The following is a 20532-nucleotide window of genomic DNA, read 5'->3' on the forward strand; positions in this document are numbered from 1 at the left end:
GTTCATATGGCATCCTGTTGTTCCTGGAAGTACTCCAAGCTCTTGACTTCACTTGGCACATAAGAGCAGTTTGCCACTAGAAAACTAAGCAATATGTGAGAGTTCTGTTAGAACATATTTAAGCTTCTGTTCTTTGAATGCGCTGTAGTGAAGCTTTTATCCATATTGTGGTTACTTAAGTAAAGTTGTAATTCTCTCCTGGTTGTAAGACCTGAAATAAGATAATTGATTTTGGATTATTTTTCACCAAAGGTTTTGCAGTTTCATGCTTTTCTTGAACAAGTTAGCAGTTAACTGCTCCTTGTGAATGAGCACCTGCACAGCAAACTGCCTCTGGCTCACATGGGGGTGTTTGCCCTCCATTTTTCTTGTAGCTTGGAAATGTTAGCAAATTTTATGACAGTGGCAAGAAGGTGGAATAGGTAACAACAGTACAAGCTAATGAGGGAAATGCCTGGTGACTAGTTCTGAAATATTTCTTCACTTGAGCAATATATAATCAAATAATTCATTTGAAGATGTTTTCTCATGCTTTGACTCATTCTCTAAACCATTTTTTTTTTGGGGGGGGGATCTGATACTCTGCTGTTCTTACCTGCCCTGCCATTGCTGCTGACTAAAGCAATAGATAACACTTGTGCTTTTAGATATGATTGTAGGATGTTTATGTCATTGTCCCCCAACCAACGTTAAAGGTTGTAGCCAACTGGTGTTCCTCCACTGACTGAAGCCTGGTGGAGTGAGCAATGTGACCTTTGGCAATTCCCCACATCCTATCCCCCCTTCCCCCAAAAAACATGGAGTCAGGGGAGGTAGCACAGGGGAATTGTTAAAGATGGCATTAATCCCTATTCCACTCACAGAAGGCTCTTTGGTCCAGCAGAGGCTTTTATCAGCTGAGGGACATCAGTTGGATACAGCTTTAAATGTTAGTATTCAACTGTCATAGTTTGAGCTGTCACTATGCTGGTTCTTGTTTGCCCTGTATGTGTGCATATCTGCTTGTGAATTAAGTGTGCACTGTACATAAGGTTGAAGTACTGTGAATAGCTGTAATACAAAACCTGTCAAGAAAACATATAGCACGCTAATTGTTCCAAATTATTTATTATGTTTGTTTTTCTTATTCATGTTTTATTACATTTTAATAGAACAGTGTAAAATGAGACTGTTACAATGTAGGATCTGAACTTTTATTTTTGTAAAGGGTGCATTGCCAATACAAATATTGTTTACTAATAACACTTTATCACCTTCTGTCTGCCAAAAATAGTTGAGAGATTTACAACAATAATGGATCTCTTTTAGTCTTTCACATTAGAGTTCTACTTCGAGCCCAATGACTATTTTACTAATTCGATTCTGACAAAAACCTACAAGATGAAGTCAGAGCCAGATAAGACGGATCCCTTTTCATTTGAAGGCCCTGAAATTGTTGACTGTGAGGGGTAAGAAAATATTCTTGAACATTTTTGAGCTTCTAGTCTGAAGTTTAAGGTACTATTATAAATATATGTGGTCAAAATATAAAATGATATAAAATATAAAATGTTATGAATGAATGTAGTATATTGGATCAGCAATCACAGAACTATTGCCAGTAGTACAAGTGAAAAGGATCGGGGGGGGGGGGCGTGTCTTAGAGGACCATAAGTTTAACATGAGTCAACAATGTGATGCAACAGCAAAAACAAGCTGTTTTTCTGCCTTGGTCAGACCACACCTGGAGTCCTGTGTCCAGTTCTGGATCCCACAGTTTAAGATGGATGTTAACAAGCTGGAATACTTGCAGAGGAGGGTGGTCAGGATGATAAAGGGCCTAGAAACCAAATCTTACGAGGGACGGTTGAGGGAACTGGGTATGTTTAGCCCGGTAAAGAGGATACTGAGAAGAGATGGGATATCCAGTATCTTCAGATATCTAAAGGGCTGTCACATGGAGATGGAGCAAGCTTGTTTTCTCCTGCTTCATAGGCTAGCACCCAAACCAATGGATTTACTGTATTTTTCGCCCCATAGGACGCACCTAGATTTTTTTTTGGGGGGGGGGGGAATAAAGAAAAAAAATTATTTCCCCCCCTGGCGCGGGGGAAGCCCCATGCTTTGGGCTGCAGGCTGCCACCCCAAGCCTTGCGGACATCTGCCCGAAGCAGGGGCGTGCTCCGCAGCGCGCCCCGTGCTGCAGGTTGCCGCCCCAAGCCTTGCGCGCCCGGCGCAACCTCCCGCCAGGCATGCGAGGCTTGCGGATGGCTTCAGCGAAAGCCTGCATTTGCCCCATAGGACGCACACACATTTCCCCTTCATTTTTGGAGGGCAAAAAGTGCGTCCTATAGGGCGAAAAATACAGTAAGTTAAAAGAAAGGCCGGGATGGATTTACAGCTGTGTGAGTGGTTCGCATGGACTGGATGCTGAACCAAGGGGTCACCTTCTCAAAGGGAGGTGCCAGGTTTTGGGAAGTAGGTGTGAGGTTCTGACAAGGTCCTAGAGTCTTTCCTCCTCCTTTGCTCTTCCCAAAGTCCCATAAGCGCCTGTCCAGCTTTGAGATAGAGATAGCAGGGCTCTCGGACCGTTCCAGAGCCTCGTGCCCCCCTGCCAAAGCCCTGTGCCTCTCTTACCTGACTTTGAGAATACAGTGCGAGGGCTGGGCATCATGTTTTGGCCTTGAATAGGGGGCCATAGTACCCAAGTCCCCCACTGAGAAAAGAGATTCCTACTAAACATTGGAAATAACATTCTTGACACTAAGAGCTGTTCAACAGTGGAACGGACTCTCGCAGGAGCTGGTGGACTCTTGTTCCTTGGAGAGTTTTAAGCAGAGGTTGGACGGCCATTGGTCATGTATCTCATAGTTGAGATTCCTGCATCACAGGAGGTTGGACTAGATGACCCACGGAGTACCTTCCAACTCTACAGTTCTATGGCTCTTTGATTAAAGTATTAAATTAAACCTGGATCCATTGTTGTCTTAGATGAGCAGAAAGGCATTTCTCCCCTCACTCCAGTGTCCATGTTGGTAGGGGGAGGGACCAGGAAAACCCCATTGTGGGGAACAGACTTCCCCTCATCTGTCTCTGGATCCACCCAACTAGCTTTAATTTTGGGGATTCTGACCATTTTTTAAAAATCCATCAACTACTAGAGTTTACAGGCAGGGCACAATGCAGTGAAAAATCGCAATTCCACCTGCCATATCTTCTTGTTCTAGTTGCAGACTTTAGGGAAAGGGGATGAAAGGTGCAGGGAGGTCACTTTCCCACAAGCAGAACTTTAGGAGCTATTGCACTCAAATAGGTTTATGTATTGGAATATTATGTCACACAGTGTAGACGAACTCTAGCAGCAGTGCTAAAGAAAACTGCCGTTATCCTTACAGGACTTGACCACTGGCTTGAAAAGCTACCAGATGTTCAATGTGACACTCTCCTTTTTAAATGTCACTCACATATAAATTCTTCATCTCCAGATGTACTATTGATTGGAAGAAAGGAAAAAATGTTACAGTTAAAACAATAAAGAAGAAACAAAAACACAAGGGCCGAGGCACAGTTAGAACAATTACTAAACAAGTACCCAATGACTCATTTTTTAACTTCTTCAGTCCAATAAAAGGTAAGTTTGGTTAAATGTCATCTGTTCCTATTTAGGAATACTCATATTTATTTTAGCTAGCTATTTCCATATAACAAGCATGGAGCAAATAAACAAAGAATAGGCTGTTATTAGTTTTGTAAAAACTTTAGTATCAGGAGCCTGAGTATGTTCTAAGACAGTTTGTGGACCCCTTTAAAAGTGGGGTCCTGCAACAAAATGTGCCCCCTCTGTGTCCCCCAGCTATAGCCAGCCTCTAGCAGGAGCTCTGTAGGTTTCATAGAGGATGCCATTTCTCTTTTTTATATGAAAGCTGAATCAAAATGGCTCTTGCCATTAAGATACCACAGATGATGCTTTTTGAACACTTATTTGCAAGAGGTTTTTCTGGGAGTGGTGGGGTTATCCATACAGTTGGTGATCAAGACTTTGAAAAGTAATTTGAAAATCCTCCCTTACCTACCTTTCATAGGTTGGCTTTTTTAAACAAGGAATTAGGCTCTTGACTCCTCATAGAGGAGATGAAGATAAAGGGGTTCTCTTCCTGCCTCAGTCTCTTCCAGTTACAGTCGTATCTTGGCTCCCGAACGCCTTGGGAGTCGAACGTTCCAGCTTCCGAATGATTGAAAACTGGAGTGAGTGCTCCAGTTTTCAAACTTTTTTCCACTATTGTTACCAGTGTACCTGCACAATCGGAAACCAATCGGAAGCCACTCCTTGGTTTCCAAGTGTTTCGGAAGTCGAATGGACTTCTGGAACGGATTCTGTTCAACTTATGAGGTACGACTGTACTTTGAATCAGGTATGCAGGGAAGGAGTTAACCGGGCATTGCATACTCAGCTTACTTTCTTGATAGGCAGTGATCTTTAAAGGGAAAAAAGGCCTTTAGTTGGTGAAACCTTTTGTAGGTAACTGATGACCAAGATGTTAGATGTCATTAGTAGGGATCCGAAACCTTCCTGCTGTCACTCATAAATCAGCGACATACATCTAAAATAGTTTAGGCTTCCAGCACATCTTATCTTGAAACATGTTACACACCACAAATTCAGCTACAGTTATGAGCTGCCTTATTTTAGCTGCCTGAAAAAGGTATAAAGTTGTTTAAATATTGCATACATCTTCCAGTTTTTACCACATGAGGGCTGTAGAGTTCTAAATCCAAATAACTGCATGGAAGATTAAAATTGATTTAATAGCCTGTGGTGATTAGGCTGCAGAGTTGACAACAGGGCATTCTGTGACTTGAAAAAAAGCAATTATTATTAAAATGCATCAGGATAGCATTGCTCATAATGGCTTCAAGGGAATCTTACAGGTTTCTTTCTTTCTAGAAGAGCCCATCTTTCTTTAGCAAACAAAAACTGAAATATTTTAACTTTTGCACTGCTCTTGTCTTGAGAACCCTTGTGTCAGTGTTCAGTTTTTAAAAACCAAACCACAACATGATGCCAACTTTTTCTTGCATATGTTGCTCATCAAAATATTAAAATGATCTCTTTCTTTGCATATCACAAAGTTCTGATTAGAAGGCTTGTCCATCCGTTCTGTGGGTGGGCATAGAGAGAAAGCCAATTGTAAATTTAAAAAGGAGTTTCTGGCTAGTTCAGCTGAACTTCTCTTTTCAGAATGTTCTAAATTCTGGAACACTCATGCATGCTTTGGGCAGGAAATAAGCATGGGGCTTCATGAGACCCTGTCTTTTTCAGAGCTTGTTTTGCTATTGATGTCCCTTGAACCGCCAAACTGCTCTTTGAAACACTATGTTCAGAAGCAACATTTTGAAGGGCAAAGTGGAAGGTAGCACTCAAGTGGTGGCTTTTTCTCTCTTGAAGCAGGAGATTGGTAACTCTGCAGTGCATGGTGCTCTCCAGATGTTTTGGGCTACAAGTCACGTCCGTCCTGGTCAAACATGGCCAAGAGTCAGGGATGGTGGCAGCTGTAGTTCAGCACCATCTAGAGGGCATCATGGTATCTTTCCTAGTGGAGCAGCAGCAGCAACAACAACAACAGCAGCAGCATAAGAGCCAAGAGGATCATACTACTGTCTCATGCAGCCTTTCTCAATCTCAGGTCCCCAGATATTGTTGGACTACAACTCCTAGGATTTCTAGCCATTCTGTTTAGCAGTCAGGGACAGTGGGAGTTGTAGTTCAAGAACATCTGATGGCCCAAGGTTAAGAAAGGCTGGTCTAGTAACTATTCATACAAGCACAGGAGGGTTAAAAAGAAGTGGGGAAGTCTGTGTGAATTGCTGCTAGGATCCAATGCAGTCATGTTGGTTCGTGCATTCATTCTTCCATGTAGTTGCAACAAGAGGTATGAGCTATATGGGGGCAATTATAAGGCTTATCATAGGGACAAGACCTAGATTTGAAATTCAGTTTTTATCTTCTGGATCAATGTGTTACTATGTGGCTGGATCAGAGTGATGATGATTGCATTTTAACTTTTGTATTATAGAAAGTATTTTGAATTCCCATTATTTGAGGTAAATGTGGGCTTGGGGTGAATAACTTTCCTTTCTGATGTTGTAAACATTCATCCTGTGTGGGTTTCAGTTGCAAAGCTGCATCTTTTGTGTTGAAACATGGCAGGGTGTGTTTTGCAAACTTCATTTTTACCTGTCCAATTTTTCTCACATGCTCTTTTGGCCCTAAGCTGTTGACCCAAGAGACAAATAAAAGGACCTATTTGAAAGGATAAGCTTTGAAAATGGAGTCCTAGTTCTCCATTAGCAAAGACACCCAGAGAAAGCTAAGGATATTTCTTGCTCCATCTACACATAGCAATAGCTTTCACACTAGAACCTGAAGCAGGGTTGGGTTTTTAAACAGTTTAGACTGACTTCTTGTCTTTTTGTAGTTTCAGGAGATGGAGAATCACTGGTAAGTTAATTTTAATATTTTTATAGTCGGTTCCAGCCTTACCATTAAACATGTTGAGGTAGACTCTTTTCTGGCAACAGACTTCAAAGGATAGCAAATAATCAGTTAATATGGGTTGGATCCTGAGATAGAGTTGTGGATTTCTGCTCAAAACAGGTCTTCCCGGCCTCCTGTCTCTCCTTCAAAAGCTCCTCCTCGGGGTTGAGAGACCTTCCGGAATGGAGTTTGGTGGGACATTGTGGCGAGAGAAATTGCAACAAGACTGGGAAAATTCTGTGGGGCTTTCTTGCATTTGCAGGAAGTGCCTTTCTACTCATGTATAACTTTTATCTGTGGCAGTGTACAATTTTATCGGCATCAGCTGTGGTCTTGAGCCATCTTGTGTTTTGTTGAGTCCTGTACTTAAACTCTAACTGTTTTTGGACTGCAGGTACCAACCCCTTTGTGGAACTGCATACCCAATTCTTTTATTAGTAGTGCAAACAGTTTTCAGTAATAAACAGGAATAAATTTTATTTATTTATTTAATATTTCCTTTTCTTTGCTGTTTTTCTCTTAAACAGTATTTTATCTTCCCACCTATCCTCTGGAGTTGATTGCTGATTGTTTCAGTACAGGGAGTTAGTATTTTTCCTATATGTCAGTTTATTATTATAGAACAGACTAGCATCTAAAGGTCTGTCTGGTTCTTTAAAAATTGTTCTGACGTTGCCTGATGTACTATTGAAAATTGTCACACTGTTATAATTCATTGTTTGACTTCTAGCGATGTTAAATAAGTGGTAGAAGTACAAACTAAAAGGTAAAGGGACCCCTGACCATTAGGTCCAGTCGCGGACGAGTCTGGGGATGGGCGCTCATCTCACTTTACTGGCCGAGGGAGTCAGCGTACAGCTTCCGGGTCATGTGGCCAGCATGACTAAGCCGCTTCTGGTGATCCAGAGCAGCGCACGGAAACGCCGTTTACCTTCCCGCCAGAGCGGTACCTATTTATCTACTTGCACTTTGACGTGCTTTCGAACTGCTAGGTTGGCAGGAGCTGGGACTGAGCAATGGGAGCTCATCCCATCGCAGGGATTTGAACCGCCGACCTTCTGATCGGCAAGCCTTAGGCTCTGTGGTTTAACCCACAGTGCCACCCATGTGCAAACTAATACACCTAATAAATACTTTATTAAAATAATAAATACTTTAATAATAAATACTTTATTAAAACTAATAACCTAATAAATACTTTGACCAAGAAATCAGTTGTGGTTGTATATTTTACCTACATTTTCCTCTTAACTTTCCAGGATGAAGATTCAGAGTGTACTTTAGCTATAGATTTTGAAGTTGGACACTTTTTCCGTGAAAGAATAGTTCCCCGTGCTGTACTCTATTTCACTGGGGAAGCTATAGAGGATGATGATAATGTATGTATACTTTAATATTATCTTAATTTGTGAATATTCCATGTGTAGAGGGGGGGGGGTATGTGTGTGTGCTTTAAGGGAAAGATAACTTTATTCATAAATGGTAAGCTTTTGGCTGGAGAACTTATTGTGTCCTTATCACTCCCTCAAATAGCCAAGTGATGTGGTAAATTCCAACAAAACTGGAGTTATAATGGGGCCTCTGAATATGAAAAGGGAAGTATCTGCATGCTCAGGGAAACCAGAAAGCTACCCTTCACACATGTTTTGGATGCAAAAAAATGACCAAAAAACAACCCGTTTAAGATTGAGGATACTCAGTAGACATGGAATGCTGAGTGTCTGCTGAAAAAGAGCTTCTTACAGCTCTTTAGTATCTGGATGGGGTAATGGCTGCTTGGCTGGAACCCTGGACAAGAGCATTCCTGCTAGTAGGTCAGAATACTGCAACATTTTGTTGCAGGGCCCCTCTTCTAACTTCCTGCTTCTGGAAAAGCACAATCCTTGCTGCAGAAATACTTGCTACAGAAATACATTTTAATAACTAATAGCATTATGGCACGGTATAACAGTAATCATTAGTACAGTATGTTGATTTTATCCCTATAGTGCAGGTGGAGGCTGAGGCTGAAAGGATAACAGCTTGCCTAGCACTAGCCATTGAACTTGTAGCTGAGGTGAAATTTGACTGGGATGTCTCAGCACAATATTCTAAGCACCGCACTACCCCCACCTTTAAGACAGTGACCTGCTGGCCTTTTCCTTACTGATGTAATTGCTCTCTAATTTCTCTTAACTAGTCTTAAAGAATAAACAGATGACTGGAGATGAAGCTGGTTATGTTAGTGAAAATTGATAAGGTTTGTTAATACTGTGACCTCATATAGCCATTCAATTTTGCATTTAGCTTAAAAGACTACATTAAGTCCTTCATTAGGATATAAATGAAAGTGTTAGTGTATGGACTTGAGATGAAAATATTAAGTACTTATATACCCAAGTGCTGGGGATCTGATCTGGAATGCGTATCTTCAAATATTGTGTTTCATCTGCTAATGGTTTAAATTAGGATCTAAACAAGTTTCCCCCTTTTTAGTTTGAAGAAGGAGAGGAAGGAGAAGAGGAGGTGAGTAAAATACTGTTTAATCTACTTGTCACATTTTCCCTATGGGGAAAAAAAGGTAATATTTAGCTTTCTATGAGAGAATCCAAGGAGGCACATGTTTCAGTCATGTATGTTCCATAAGTCAGTTTGAGAGCTAGCCTGTCTTGGTGCTTGGGGAACTGGGAACTACAGCCATGTTAGGAAGCATTTGCCAAGCCATATTCTGTCAAGTAAGTCTGGTGAAAGATAATGGTTTTCTGATAGATTTGTTAGACATGTCGAGACATGTTAGGGGGTAAATGCAGCAGGGTGGGGGCAGTGAAGCTGACTGTAGCAGCACTGGAATTGGGGGGTTGAACGGAGACAGGAATAGGTTTTAACAGTTAGACTGGGCATCTTTTCACTATCTGTAGATGGACAACAGGCCTACCCATTGAGAAACAATGGAGGGAAGAGCTGGAATACAAGTTTCCCAAAGACCAAATCTGCCTTGGGTTTGTCACTGCTAAGTCACCAGATTTTACCTTTTCTCTGATGCTAGCATGTGTTTGTTTGTTTGGAGTGTTTACTCCACCCTATCCCTCCCTGCCTTGGAAAAATTACTGCAGACACCCATGGGAAGGTTGCTTAATGTCAAGAGCCATGAGAATATATGAAGGTTAAGGAAATCCTGTAACTAAATATTTCTACTTGCAAACAATTTCAGTCTTAGCAGTAAAGCATAATTGGACATGTTATTGTTGTCATCAATAGAAAGTATTGCTCCTTTAAAAAAGCATTCTTATCCTACTTTTTAAAAAAATAAAACATAGGAATTGGAAGGTGAAGAAGAAGGAGAAGAGGACGAAGAAGCAGAAAGTGAACCTAAGGTTAGTTTTATTAAAGCACTGTATGCCATGTAACCTTTAAATCGTAGCATCTTAATTTTATCATAACTCGCTTTTACAGTCGTACCTTGGATCCCAAATGCCTTGGTACTCAGACGTTTTGGCTGAGTGTTCCAGTTTGCGAACGTTCTTTGAAAGCCGAAAGTCTAATGGGGCTTCCGATTGGCTGCAGGAGCTTTCTGCAGCCAATCAGAAGCCATGCCTTGGTTTCTGAACATTTTGGAAGTCGAACGGACTTCCGGAATGGATTCCGTTCGACTTCCAAGGTATGACTGTATTTTTGTTGACATGAATTGGGGTTGAAGAATTTCTATGCTGCTGCTTTTTAGTGACCAAGTTAAAAGCTGTTCATTTCGTTGTCTTTAACAATACCTGTTAATGCTCCTTCATTAAGGCACAGAGGCACAGACATAACTAACAACCTGGCTGTTGTCACATAAACACTCGTAAACTACAGATAAGCAAATAACACACAGTTTTATTGGACTTAAGTGTTACATATGCATATTTAACAAGCTTTGAAATCCTGTTGCAGAATGTTTGACTTTTTTTGTTTTTTACTTTGGCTTTGTTTTATGTACATTGGTATTGAGTCTTTTGTTGAAAATGGTAAGGCTGCTTCATGCATAACACTTCCCTTACACGTGCAAAGGGCAAAAATCCTCAAATTGCAAATTGCATTTTAGCTTGCAATGGGTAATTTGCAATGAAATGTACACTTGTCTGATTCTTGTATAACATTTTTCAATGCCTCCCAAATTAATAATATTGCCATGTAGGAAAAGTGTCATGGGTGAAGTGGACCTGAAAGGATATTCAACTTTTCTATTTTCTTTCTTTCCCCATAGTAGGCTTGTTTTAAAACCTCTGCATGGGCAAGACTCCCTCATGATCAGTTCTCAAACATATTTTGGTTACACTGATACTAAGACGTCCAGTATGTGTTGATTTGGGGACCTATCTTAAAACAAAGAGCAAGTTATACATAAAATATATTAGCAAAAATAGGATTTGTGTCATGATGAAAACATATACACTTGCATGACTTCCTAACCAGCACATTCTGCACAATATACATAGCTTTCTAGTGGAAATAGTGTTTCTTTGGCTATCACAGAATAATTTTAGTGATAGGGTAGCAGTTACTGAGTTCACAAATGAAATGCATCAATGGCTGTATCTAAGGTCTTGTGGGTGGGAAGATCGAGTTTTATGCCAATTATTTGAATATAATTATTTTGGAGAGCAGCTGTATGTGACAAACCATTTCTTGAATCTTTTGGAACACTAGTTATTACTGTCTTTTTTCTTTGGTCCATTTCACTTTTCTTTCATGCTGACAGTTCCTTTCAATTTTTCCCCATTTAGGTGTAATTTAAGTCTCTTTATCATTCATTCATTTATAGGTAAGGTTGAATTCCATTAATACATAACTTCCAGGCTTCCAGTTATTGTAGCCCATACAATGTGGTTCATTTTAGTATATGTTTGGTTTCTTTTATTTAGTAAATAGAAAAATTCGGTTTGTAATGGCTACCCTCATGTATCTAGTTGCAGTTTAGAAAAATATGTAGAACACCTTAACTGTAAAATCATGAATGATGTCAGTGTTTATAGGAATTTCCATTTCTTCCTGATGCACATTATGTTCTTCTTGCCTTAGTTATGTGCTCTTAAGATGGATGTGTTTTTGTTGTGATTGCACTGGCTGTTTGTGTTTCTTTGTGTAGGCTTTAATGTTTAAAATTAGGGGTTAGATTTCTATGTCTTCAAGGTGTTGTTAGGAGGCAACCTTTTCCCACTCTCTTTCAGCTAGATTGGACAACTTGGTTATCTTGCCAAATCAGTCACCCATATATCCCATTTAATCCTGCTTACTTGAATTTAAATTCTGAATTTCCCTCACTTCCTTCTTTCTTTGTACTGTGTTACTGTATAATTACATAATTTGTGGTCACTGATATGCCAGTACATCTTTTCTGCTTAATGAACACTTGCACTCATATATTTTGAGATTATTTGTTTCATGCAATAGTCAAGATTGCTGAAACAAGAAATTGCATTCTTATTTAGTTATTCTAAACTTGAGTTTGTGACTTGCGATTTTTACAGTTAGGCTCTTGCCAATGTTGTCATGTCTTCTGATAGAATGTTAACTTCTTTCTCTTGCCCTGAGGCAAAAAGCACATTCTCTTTCTCTCCTAGGACCCTCACATGCACTCATTCTCTTGTACTTGCACAGAGTTTATGACTGTTATCCATAAAATATCAACGCTGTAGTTAGGCTTGTTGACTTTTCTCATTGTCTTTGCTGCCCTCTCAGTTGTGCTTTTTCAAAGCCATAAACTCAGGTTCTTCTCTTAAAATCTAATTTTCTATCCCAGCTTCTTTCTAAGATGTTCATATTACCTCTACATGGCCGATGGCTGACGCAAATAAATTTTATTAAAATTAAAAAATTAAATTACCTCTACACGGGTTCTCTGCAGTGTTAAAAACTGTGATATGAAAGCTAGGAGCTAAATGGCACCTTAAACCTAGATTATGGGCACAACAACAGAATGTCTAGGTGTACTTTTTTAATAACAAAAATACAATTCTGAAAATGAATGAACTGCAGCTAAAATATTATATTTATTTTTCACGTAGTCTTAATATTCTTAAGAGGGTCTCTTCTCCAGTCTTCAGAGAGTAGCTGAAAGTGGGGAGGCAGAAAAAGGTCCTCCTTTCCTTCCACTCTGCAGCCAGTGTGGTGTAGCGGTTAAGAGCGGTAGGCTCATAATTTGGTGAACCGGGTTCGCGTCTCTGCTCCTCCACATGCAGCTGCTGGGTGACCTTGGGCTAGTTACACTTCTTTGAAGTCTCTCAGCCCCACTCACCTCACAGTGTTTGTTGTGGGGAGGAAGGGAAAGGAGAATGTGAGCCGCTTTGAGACTCCTTCGGGTAGTGAAAAAGCGGTATATCAAATCCAAACTCTTCTTCTTCTTAATCTGAAAACCTAGGTGCAGTACTGCGCCCAGAGCTCAGAAACTGCTTGCGCTAATGAAATTCTCTGTCGCAAAATGCACCTAGAACAATGGGAGTTTCGAACACTGGTTCTCTGTTCTTGAAAAGGTACCGCCTCTCCAGGTTAACAAGCGTTTCAAAAAATCATGGAGAGAGTTAAGCCAAATGGCTATTGCACATTGGAAAGATCTCATCCAGTGTGCAAGATTGTAAGGATCCCTTTTCAATGATCACTAAATCACTGTTTCTTTACCTCAGTATGGGTAACCTGCCTCTCCCCAGATGTTGTTGCACAACAACCCCTATCCCCGACCATTGGTTATGCTAGCTGGGGCTGGTGGGAATTGGGGTCAACATTTGGAGAACCACAGGGCCCCCATCCCTGCTTTCCTGTCGGTCAAGGTGTTGCTGTTTTTAACCTGAGGGAGATTGATTGCAGTTTCCATTTTGTGCTTAGCGGCACATATATGAAATAAAATCCTAATTCCAACAGGGTATTAGAAATACAATCAAATTGGTTTCTGGGATAATGAGGCAGTTAGATACTGGAGTAATGTGTGTTAAGTAAGATTGAGATTACCCACTTCTTCTGAGATTCTTCATGCTTTGAATTGTGGGATTGTGAAGTAGCTAAAAATGGCACACTCACCCCAACGGCTGGAATGTGCTGTGCGTTGGTGTAATGATCTCTCTATATGTCTCTGTTTTAATAAGTATGGACACAAAATAGGCTCCTTTATGTTCAGCATAAAACCTGCCTGCCTGCCTGCCTCTTTCCAGTATCCCTTTAAATTACTCTGTGAACTACCTGTTTCACTACTTGACTTGCTCTGTAAATATTAGAATCAACATAAGATTTTTGCAGGTGCTGACTCACACTTCTATAGCCTTGTATGTTCCAAGCTTATCTTGTACTGGATTGATGTTGGGAGGAATCATGTTATGAATGTGCAGAATGCACAGTCTGTTTGACTTGAGTGTGTAAATACTTTTATTGAAATGTTGGTGTTGGCATATTGTGCAATTTGGAAGTCCTCGGCCCCTGTAACCTACCCATCATATACTGCAACCATGACTTTTACTTGGCCTGTGCTGAATTCCAGCTTGGTCAGCACATACACGGCTGTGCCAAATGCTGAGTTCATCATGGGCCAGTGGCTTGCATGTGTTTGCCTCAAAAGGCTGGTGTAGCTGGAAGTTATCATGGGCTGACTGTCTCAGCTTGTGGCAGCCATCAATCATGGCAGTGGACTTGTAGCAGACCTTTGCTCTCAGAATATGTGAACTTGAGTCAGTAGTTACTGAATTCTCTCATGTATCCTTTGAGAAGACAACTGATGTTTCACCAATTCCCAGAGTATAAATCTTTCATCTTGAAAATTAATGTGATTTCTAATACAGATTAATAAAAACTTTCAGGAATTTTGAATCTCTTTGTCTTAGTTATTTAAGACAGTGTGTAGATCTCTGGCATTACTGCATAGAAACAGAAGATACTTGGGTTTATAATGTGCTGGTCCAAAAGTTTCTTCTCCATGAAGCCATATTTTGTACTCACAGCTGCTCTTGCATCTCTCTCTAAATGTGAAGATGTTCTGTTTGTCCAAGCACTTATGAAACATCTTGCAGCGTGAGGGCTTCTACAGAGCATAGCATGGTATGCATTCCTGTGCAAGTATTTCTAGGATAGCTACTCTAGCCGCTGCTTTCTTATCACAGTATTTTATCTCCAGCACACTGTGAATGAGTAGCAGCACATCTGGATATATATATATATATATATATATATATATATATGTATGTATGTATGTATGTGATGGGATGATGAGCTGCTTGTGCGTAAAAGCTTAGTCCCTCAGGGTTTGCTCAGCTTAGCAAAACTCTGTCTTTAGCGGAGCCCTTAAGCATGGCTCCCTCAGTCGCTGGCAGAATCCGACAGTGGGCGTTTGCGGAATCTCTTCCAACATAAAAGCTCCTTAACGGAAACGCGTCTTCTGGACTCTCGGCGTGACAGTTTCCGGCGAGGTGTGGGTGTCCCTATAGGAGGTCCTGAAACCTCCTCACTGTTTTCGCTGGAAGTGTCCCAGAGCCCTTCTTCCGACTCCCTTTCCCTCGGAGCTCCTTCTCTCCCCCTGCTGGTTCCTTCCTCTGCTGTTAAGTCTCTCCTAACCTCCTTGAGCCCTTCCACCACCTGCTCTGATGGCAGTTCCCTGACAATATATATATATATATATATATATATATATATATATATATATATTTAAAGATAATACCTCTTCTTAATCACTGACGTAGCCTGTGCACTCATGTAAGTGAAAATCATATTGAGGCATGTAGTATGCAACTTTAAATAAAAATGCACAGAAGTCAGTTGCAAGTGTCATCTGTAAAAGTTAGCTATTCTGAACCCATATTTTATTCCACTTCTTGGTAGACTCACAATTCACACTCCTGTACCAAATCCTTGAAAGTACTTCATATTCATTCTGCAATATTTGAAGGGACTTTCCAACATCAAATTGAAGGCTGTTGCTTGTTTATAATCCAGACCTTTAGATTTTGGATCTAAGAGATGTGTAGCAGCATGAACTGATTGTACAAGTATTTTCAAAACAGTTTTGAAAAGTATTTCATTCACCTCAAAAGAGAGAACATTTCCCAAGGGTATTTTGCCCTAAATTTCAAAGTTCTTAATGTTGTCTTTTCTGGGGGGTTTTCCTGTCCTTACACTTCTAATTGAGAGGTAATTTCAGAAGCACCAGCCATGTTCAAAAGTATTAAGGCTGGGTGTTAGGTTTGTAAATACAATGGTTGTATTTCTAAGAACATTACTTGAAAAGAAGCAATCAAGACTGCTTTTGTTTTGGTAGCTTAGGGCTAAGACGATATTTCCTACAAATTGCATTGTCATGTAGCAAGTACCATATTGCCATCTATATAATCTTGGTGAATTTGACCACAATTATACACTATTGTTCCGACTTAGGAGCTGTGAATGGTTCCATATTGTGTGCCGCTAGCCATCCTCTTCAGCTCTTGGCAGTGCAGAGAATTTAAGGGGGAAACTATGTTAGTTTTTTTTTCCGTATCTGCATTAGGATTTAGGGCCTATATGATTGTCATTGCATTAGCACGGAACAATTCTACATACATTCTATGATTGCATCTGTTTCCCTAACCTTGACAACTGATGTAAAAGAGGAATTGCGGTCTTGAATGCAGGGTGAAGATGTCTAATTTAGTGTAGACCAGACCATAATACTCAAAAAAGCATTGCTGTTGGAGAACCTGTGCATTGTGTGTTGACTTATACTTGCGAAGCAGATTGGAATACTGTGTTTCTCAGTCTTCTCTTGCCTGTGCTTTTTTTCTTACCAAAGCATACTTAACGTGGAGGTCTTTGGTAGAAATCTGAGTTGTTAGAGATGTTGGCATAAGAAAGCTGTTTTTAGGGGTTATTGGCTGATAGTAACCTCAGTCTGTTTAGAGCCATGGTATATTTTGCCTAACTTTTAAAACTAGGGATCCATTACATTGTGGTAGTGTTCTGTGACATATATTGAAGGCCTTTGTTATAGAGAGGAAAATGTGGGTATTGAACACCTGGTTTTAAAGGAAGTATACAATTTCTCAACTGATTTTTTTCTTATTAAAGTGCATATATTTCACTCATAAAACACAGTATATTATCACATATTCACATTACACTTGAAATTAGAAGGCAACATGCTCTTTTCAGTCCTGCACTTTCATTCTTTCACACTGTGTCTATATGTAATGTTAAACCATGTACACAAGCAGGAATGAATCTGAGTAAAACCTTGGGCTTTTACACTCCTCCCCTCCTGCAGAACTACAACAAGGACTTGGTTAGTGTCTGCTTCCATTTTCACAAATTGCCAGTTTAGCACAGGCTCCTTTTCCTAGCTACACACAGAAAGGGAGCCTGAAGTTTTGCTCAGGCTCATTGCCCATTATATTTCATGGTTCCCTTTTCATTTTGCATACAAAATATACAGAAAACTGCTTAGCTTTAAGCTCTGAAAACCTCACAATTTTGGGTTCCCTCTCTAGAATTACAATTGAGGGAGGTGTTGGAAAAGCATTTCATTCTAAAGATCTAGAATTTGCTTCATACCTTTGGAAATTATTGCTTCCTGTGCCTCTAGGAAATACATTAACTGCTGTTCATTTTCATGACATAGGATCGAGCATATGTTTAACAAAGTAAACTAAAAAAATATTAACAGCTTGTTTTGTGATAGAGTTGCAGACAGGTGGCCTGATAACTGTCACCTACTGCATTGATAAGCCTATGCCACACATTAGCTCTAGTGTCACTTGGAACAAAGAGTTGAATTAGCAAGACCAGCAGTCCTCCTCACCACATTTCCATTAGCATTGGCAGCGCTACACAGTATAGCCGTGGGATAATGGCAGCATATGTCCTTGCCATGAACAAACATTCAGAAACTAGAGGGTTGTGGAACTGTTTTTAGTATAGGGAACTATATGCTGGAGGATCTCAAACCCTCATGAATAACTTTTCAGGGTGCGGGGAGCTGGGGAAAAGTAGACTAGCCAAAAGTGCTTCCTGCTAGTACAAAACTACCATCAGATACAATCCTATATTTCTTCTGCACCAGATCCTTCAGCACTGCTGACCCATGCTTGTCCTTGTGGGTAGTCACTGCCAAAATACCACCACTTCTAACATAGCCAAAAATAGTTTAAAGCAAAAAAGTATAAAATCTGGAAAGGGGAATAGTTCTCCTGCCACATACGAAATAACATCAGAAGCCTTTTATTTTAATTTGGGAAATTAGCTTTCATAGTACAGTCAAATCTCAGTTGTTGAACATAATCCGTTCCAGAAGCCCATTCGGCTTCCGAAATGTTCGACAACTGAGGTGCGGCTTCCGATTGGCTGTAGGAACTTCCTGCACTCAAGCAGAAGCCATGTTGGACATTCGGCTTCTGAAAAACGTTCAAAAACTGGAACACTTATTTTCGGGTTTTCGACGTTCGGGAGCCAAAACGTTCCAAGTTGGAGGAATTTGGGAACTGAGGTTTGACTGTACCAGTTGTGTACAATGAGTAATATTCTGCCAAAAGAGTCCCATCAGCCCAGGAATTTCTACTTGTGCAACAAGACTTTCACTTCCCTCATCCCTCTTATGTGTTCTCTGTGCTCCAGAGGGTTGGGGAAACACCTGAAACAGATTTAGGGGGTGCTCGAAGGGAGGAGTGCAGGGAGAATGTTCTGTTGCTGAAGGAGAAATCCTTCTGTTGATGGAATGTTTGCCTACATTAGCTCCCACAACATAGTTCTCCTGTTGCTTATGAATGTGGAATGAAACTTGGTGTCATGCTTGGGTACCTGTTGTGTAAACTTACTCTCTTTTTTTCCTCTTCAAACAGAAAGATGCCAGCCAGCCTGCTGAATGCAAACAACAATAAGGAAATACCACTTCAGAGTGATATTTGAACAACCTGTAACAAATATTTGGATACCTGGCCTGCAGTTCAGGATATTCCATTGCTGCAGCACAATCTTATTAACAACGCTTAAAACTAAATTGTTTTCAAATGCATGATTTTCACTAACTTTTTTCTTATTTTTTTGCTTAACTTGTACAGTGGCAACTTAATGCATTTGAGAAATATGAGGTTTAATTAAAGCACACACTCTACGGCCTTTGGTATACTGTAGCTCAACCTGTTTCAGTAGGCTTTCAAATTAAAATTGGGGGGGAAACTAATTTGCTCTTCTGAAATACTTGCCCTCACTTCAGTGAATTTTTTTATCTTAATATTGTGGAATAGTTCACATGAAAATATATTGAATTAATAAAATACTTGCCGTGAAAACAAATAAAGCAATATGATTTCTGCTAGCTCTTATTCCCTCTAAAATAACATGATTCCTGCAACCTACCAATCAGACTAGTGCTATAGAGCAGCTTGAAACATTGTCATCTCCAGTAAAAGCAATCTGAATTTGAAGTAAAATTTCCTTTATCTTCTTTGAAGAAGGTGGTGGTTGACAGATACTTAGTTGTTCACCTTATTTATTCATGTTTGTAAGTACTTTGATGAACTAGTGCTTTTAATAGTTTTAAATATACTTGAAGAATATTTTTCCTGTTTATAAAATATGGGTACTTGTACATGGAAAACATAGTCTGCTCACAGAATGATTGCTCATCAAACATTTCAAAACAAACTGGGAAAGGAGATCTTGAGACGGGCCTCATAGTTGATGGACGTGGGTTGCAGCAGTAAAATGTATCACTGGTCTAGCTTAGCCTACATTACCAAGCCTGGTTCAGATGGTCCTCCAAAACAAGGATTGGGAATGAGCTACAGCTTTGTCTGCTTCCTCCCCTCTTGTGGGCAGCTTCACTTTTCAGTTTCTTTTTCAGTGTGAGGCATAAATTATTGTGAAGTTTGAACTGGCAAGCTCTGGTTTGCACTTCAAATCAGAATTGATGGTTTCAAATTCTAGAGGTAAGCAAAGATCAAAGCTTGCCTATTCAGACATGACAGCAAACTATGACATGCACAAAAGAGGAGTCTGAAAACGATGCAAGAATGGGAAGGATGGTATGTTTCTGATGGTTTAGGGGATCATCTGAACTGTGCTTATGAGAGTCATTTAATTGGGAAAATATAAATTAAATTATATGTGAGTGTACTTCTGATATTTAATTTGCAATACTCATATCGCACTGTTCCACACTCCAGTGGTTTTAAAGCTCCAGAATCCTTCAAAAGATCTATTCAGAATTACAGTTCTCATTTCTTCAACATACAATGCCAGCTTTTGGCAACAGTTCATTAGCAACTGTATGAATGCTGTTACCAGGCATGTAGAGAGTGCTCCAGCCTTACCTTATACATTTGTAACTTAATACAGTGTTTTCAATTTGTACAGAATAGTTAGAATATTCTATTAAAGTTGTGAAACATGAAGCATATTGTCCTGACAGTTTCTTTGTTAATACTATACATGATACATGGTCTTTTGAACAACTTGGGGGGGTGGGCTGGGGGAATGAAAGCTATTAAGATTTCATTCTTGTGCCACTCAGATATTCTGAATGTTAGTATAGTAAATAGCTTGTGATTTCAGAGTTTAGTGGTTTGGCAGTTTGAGGATATTTCTGCAAGCAGCAGATTTATAGATAGAATTTCAAGATGCAGCAAAAATCTGAGGGCTGTATCCAACAACATTGTGTGAGTGGAAGTCATTCAGTAGGTGCAGTGGCTTCAATGGATACGGCCTATAGATTACATGCTGGTACATCGAGGGGAGGGGAGGGGGATTCATTTATTAGGACCATGCACTACCAGGTAAAAATGATTTAATGACTCAAAAGGGTAGAGTCAGAACACCCATTCCCTGTGCTAGGATCAGGCCAGAAACCATTTTTCACACAAGCAGTTCTTAACCATGTTGGCAATAGCAATGAAGTTGTTACTACAGAAGCCTTTCTGCTGAAGGTTGGCCCTCCTTCTCGCCCTGAGTAGCTGAGAGTAAATAGTACATTCTCTTGTGAAGTGAAGACTATTCAAACAGTACAGTGGTGCCTCGCAAGACGAAATTAATCCGTTCCGTGAGGCTCTTCGTATAGCGTT

The 20532-nt window shown here is 40.0% G+C and overlaps 1 protein-coding gene across 2 annotated transcripts in view; it reads left to right on the forward strand.

Moving 5' to 3' along the window:
- The window catches only part of NAP1L4 (nucleosome assembly protein 1 like 4), a 34790-nt gene extending 14924 nt beyond the window's left edge, over window positions 1-19866 (forward strand). Inside the window, exons 9-16 of one of the 2 annotated variants that reach the window (XM_079987511.1) lie at window positions 1309-1448; window positions 3465-3610; window positions 6456-6478; window positions 7774-7893; window positions 8990-9019; window positions 9811-9867; window positions 11254-11291; window positions 18313-19866. In XM_079987511.1, coding sequence (XP_079843637.1) covers window positions 1309-1448; window positions 3465-3610; window positions 6456-6478; window positions 7774-7893; window positions 8990-9019; window positions 9811-9867; window positions 11254-11259 — 522 coding nt within the window. In that variant the 3' untranslated portion in view covers window positions 11260-11291; window positions 18313-19866. The remainder of the gene's footprint in view (window positions 1-1308; window positions 1449-3464; window positions 3611-6455; window positions 6479-7773; window positions 7894-8989; window positions 9020-9810; window positions 9868-11253; window positions 11292-18312) is intronic. The other variant, XM_079987510.1, reaches the window with a different exon arrangement.
- The last annotated feature ends 666 nt before the right edge of the window (window positions 19867-20532 follow it).

Source organism: Podarcis cretensis (assembly GCF_951804945.1).
Source record: "Podarcis cretensis genome assembly, chromosome: 1".
Lineage (NCBI taxonomy): Eukaryota > Metazoa > Chordata > Lepidosauria > Squamata > Lacertidae > Podarcis > Podarcis cretensis.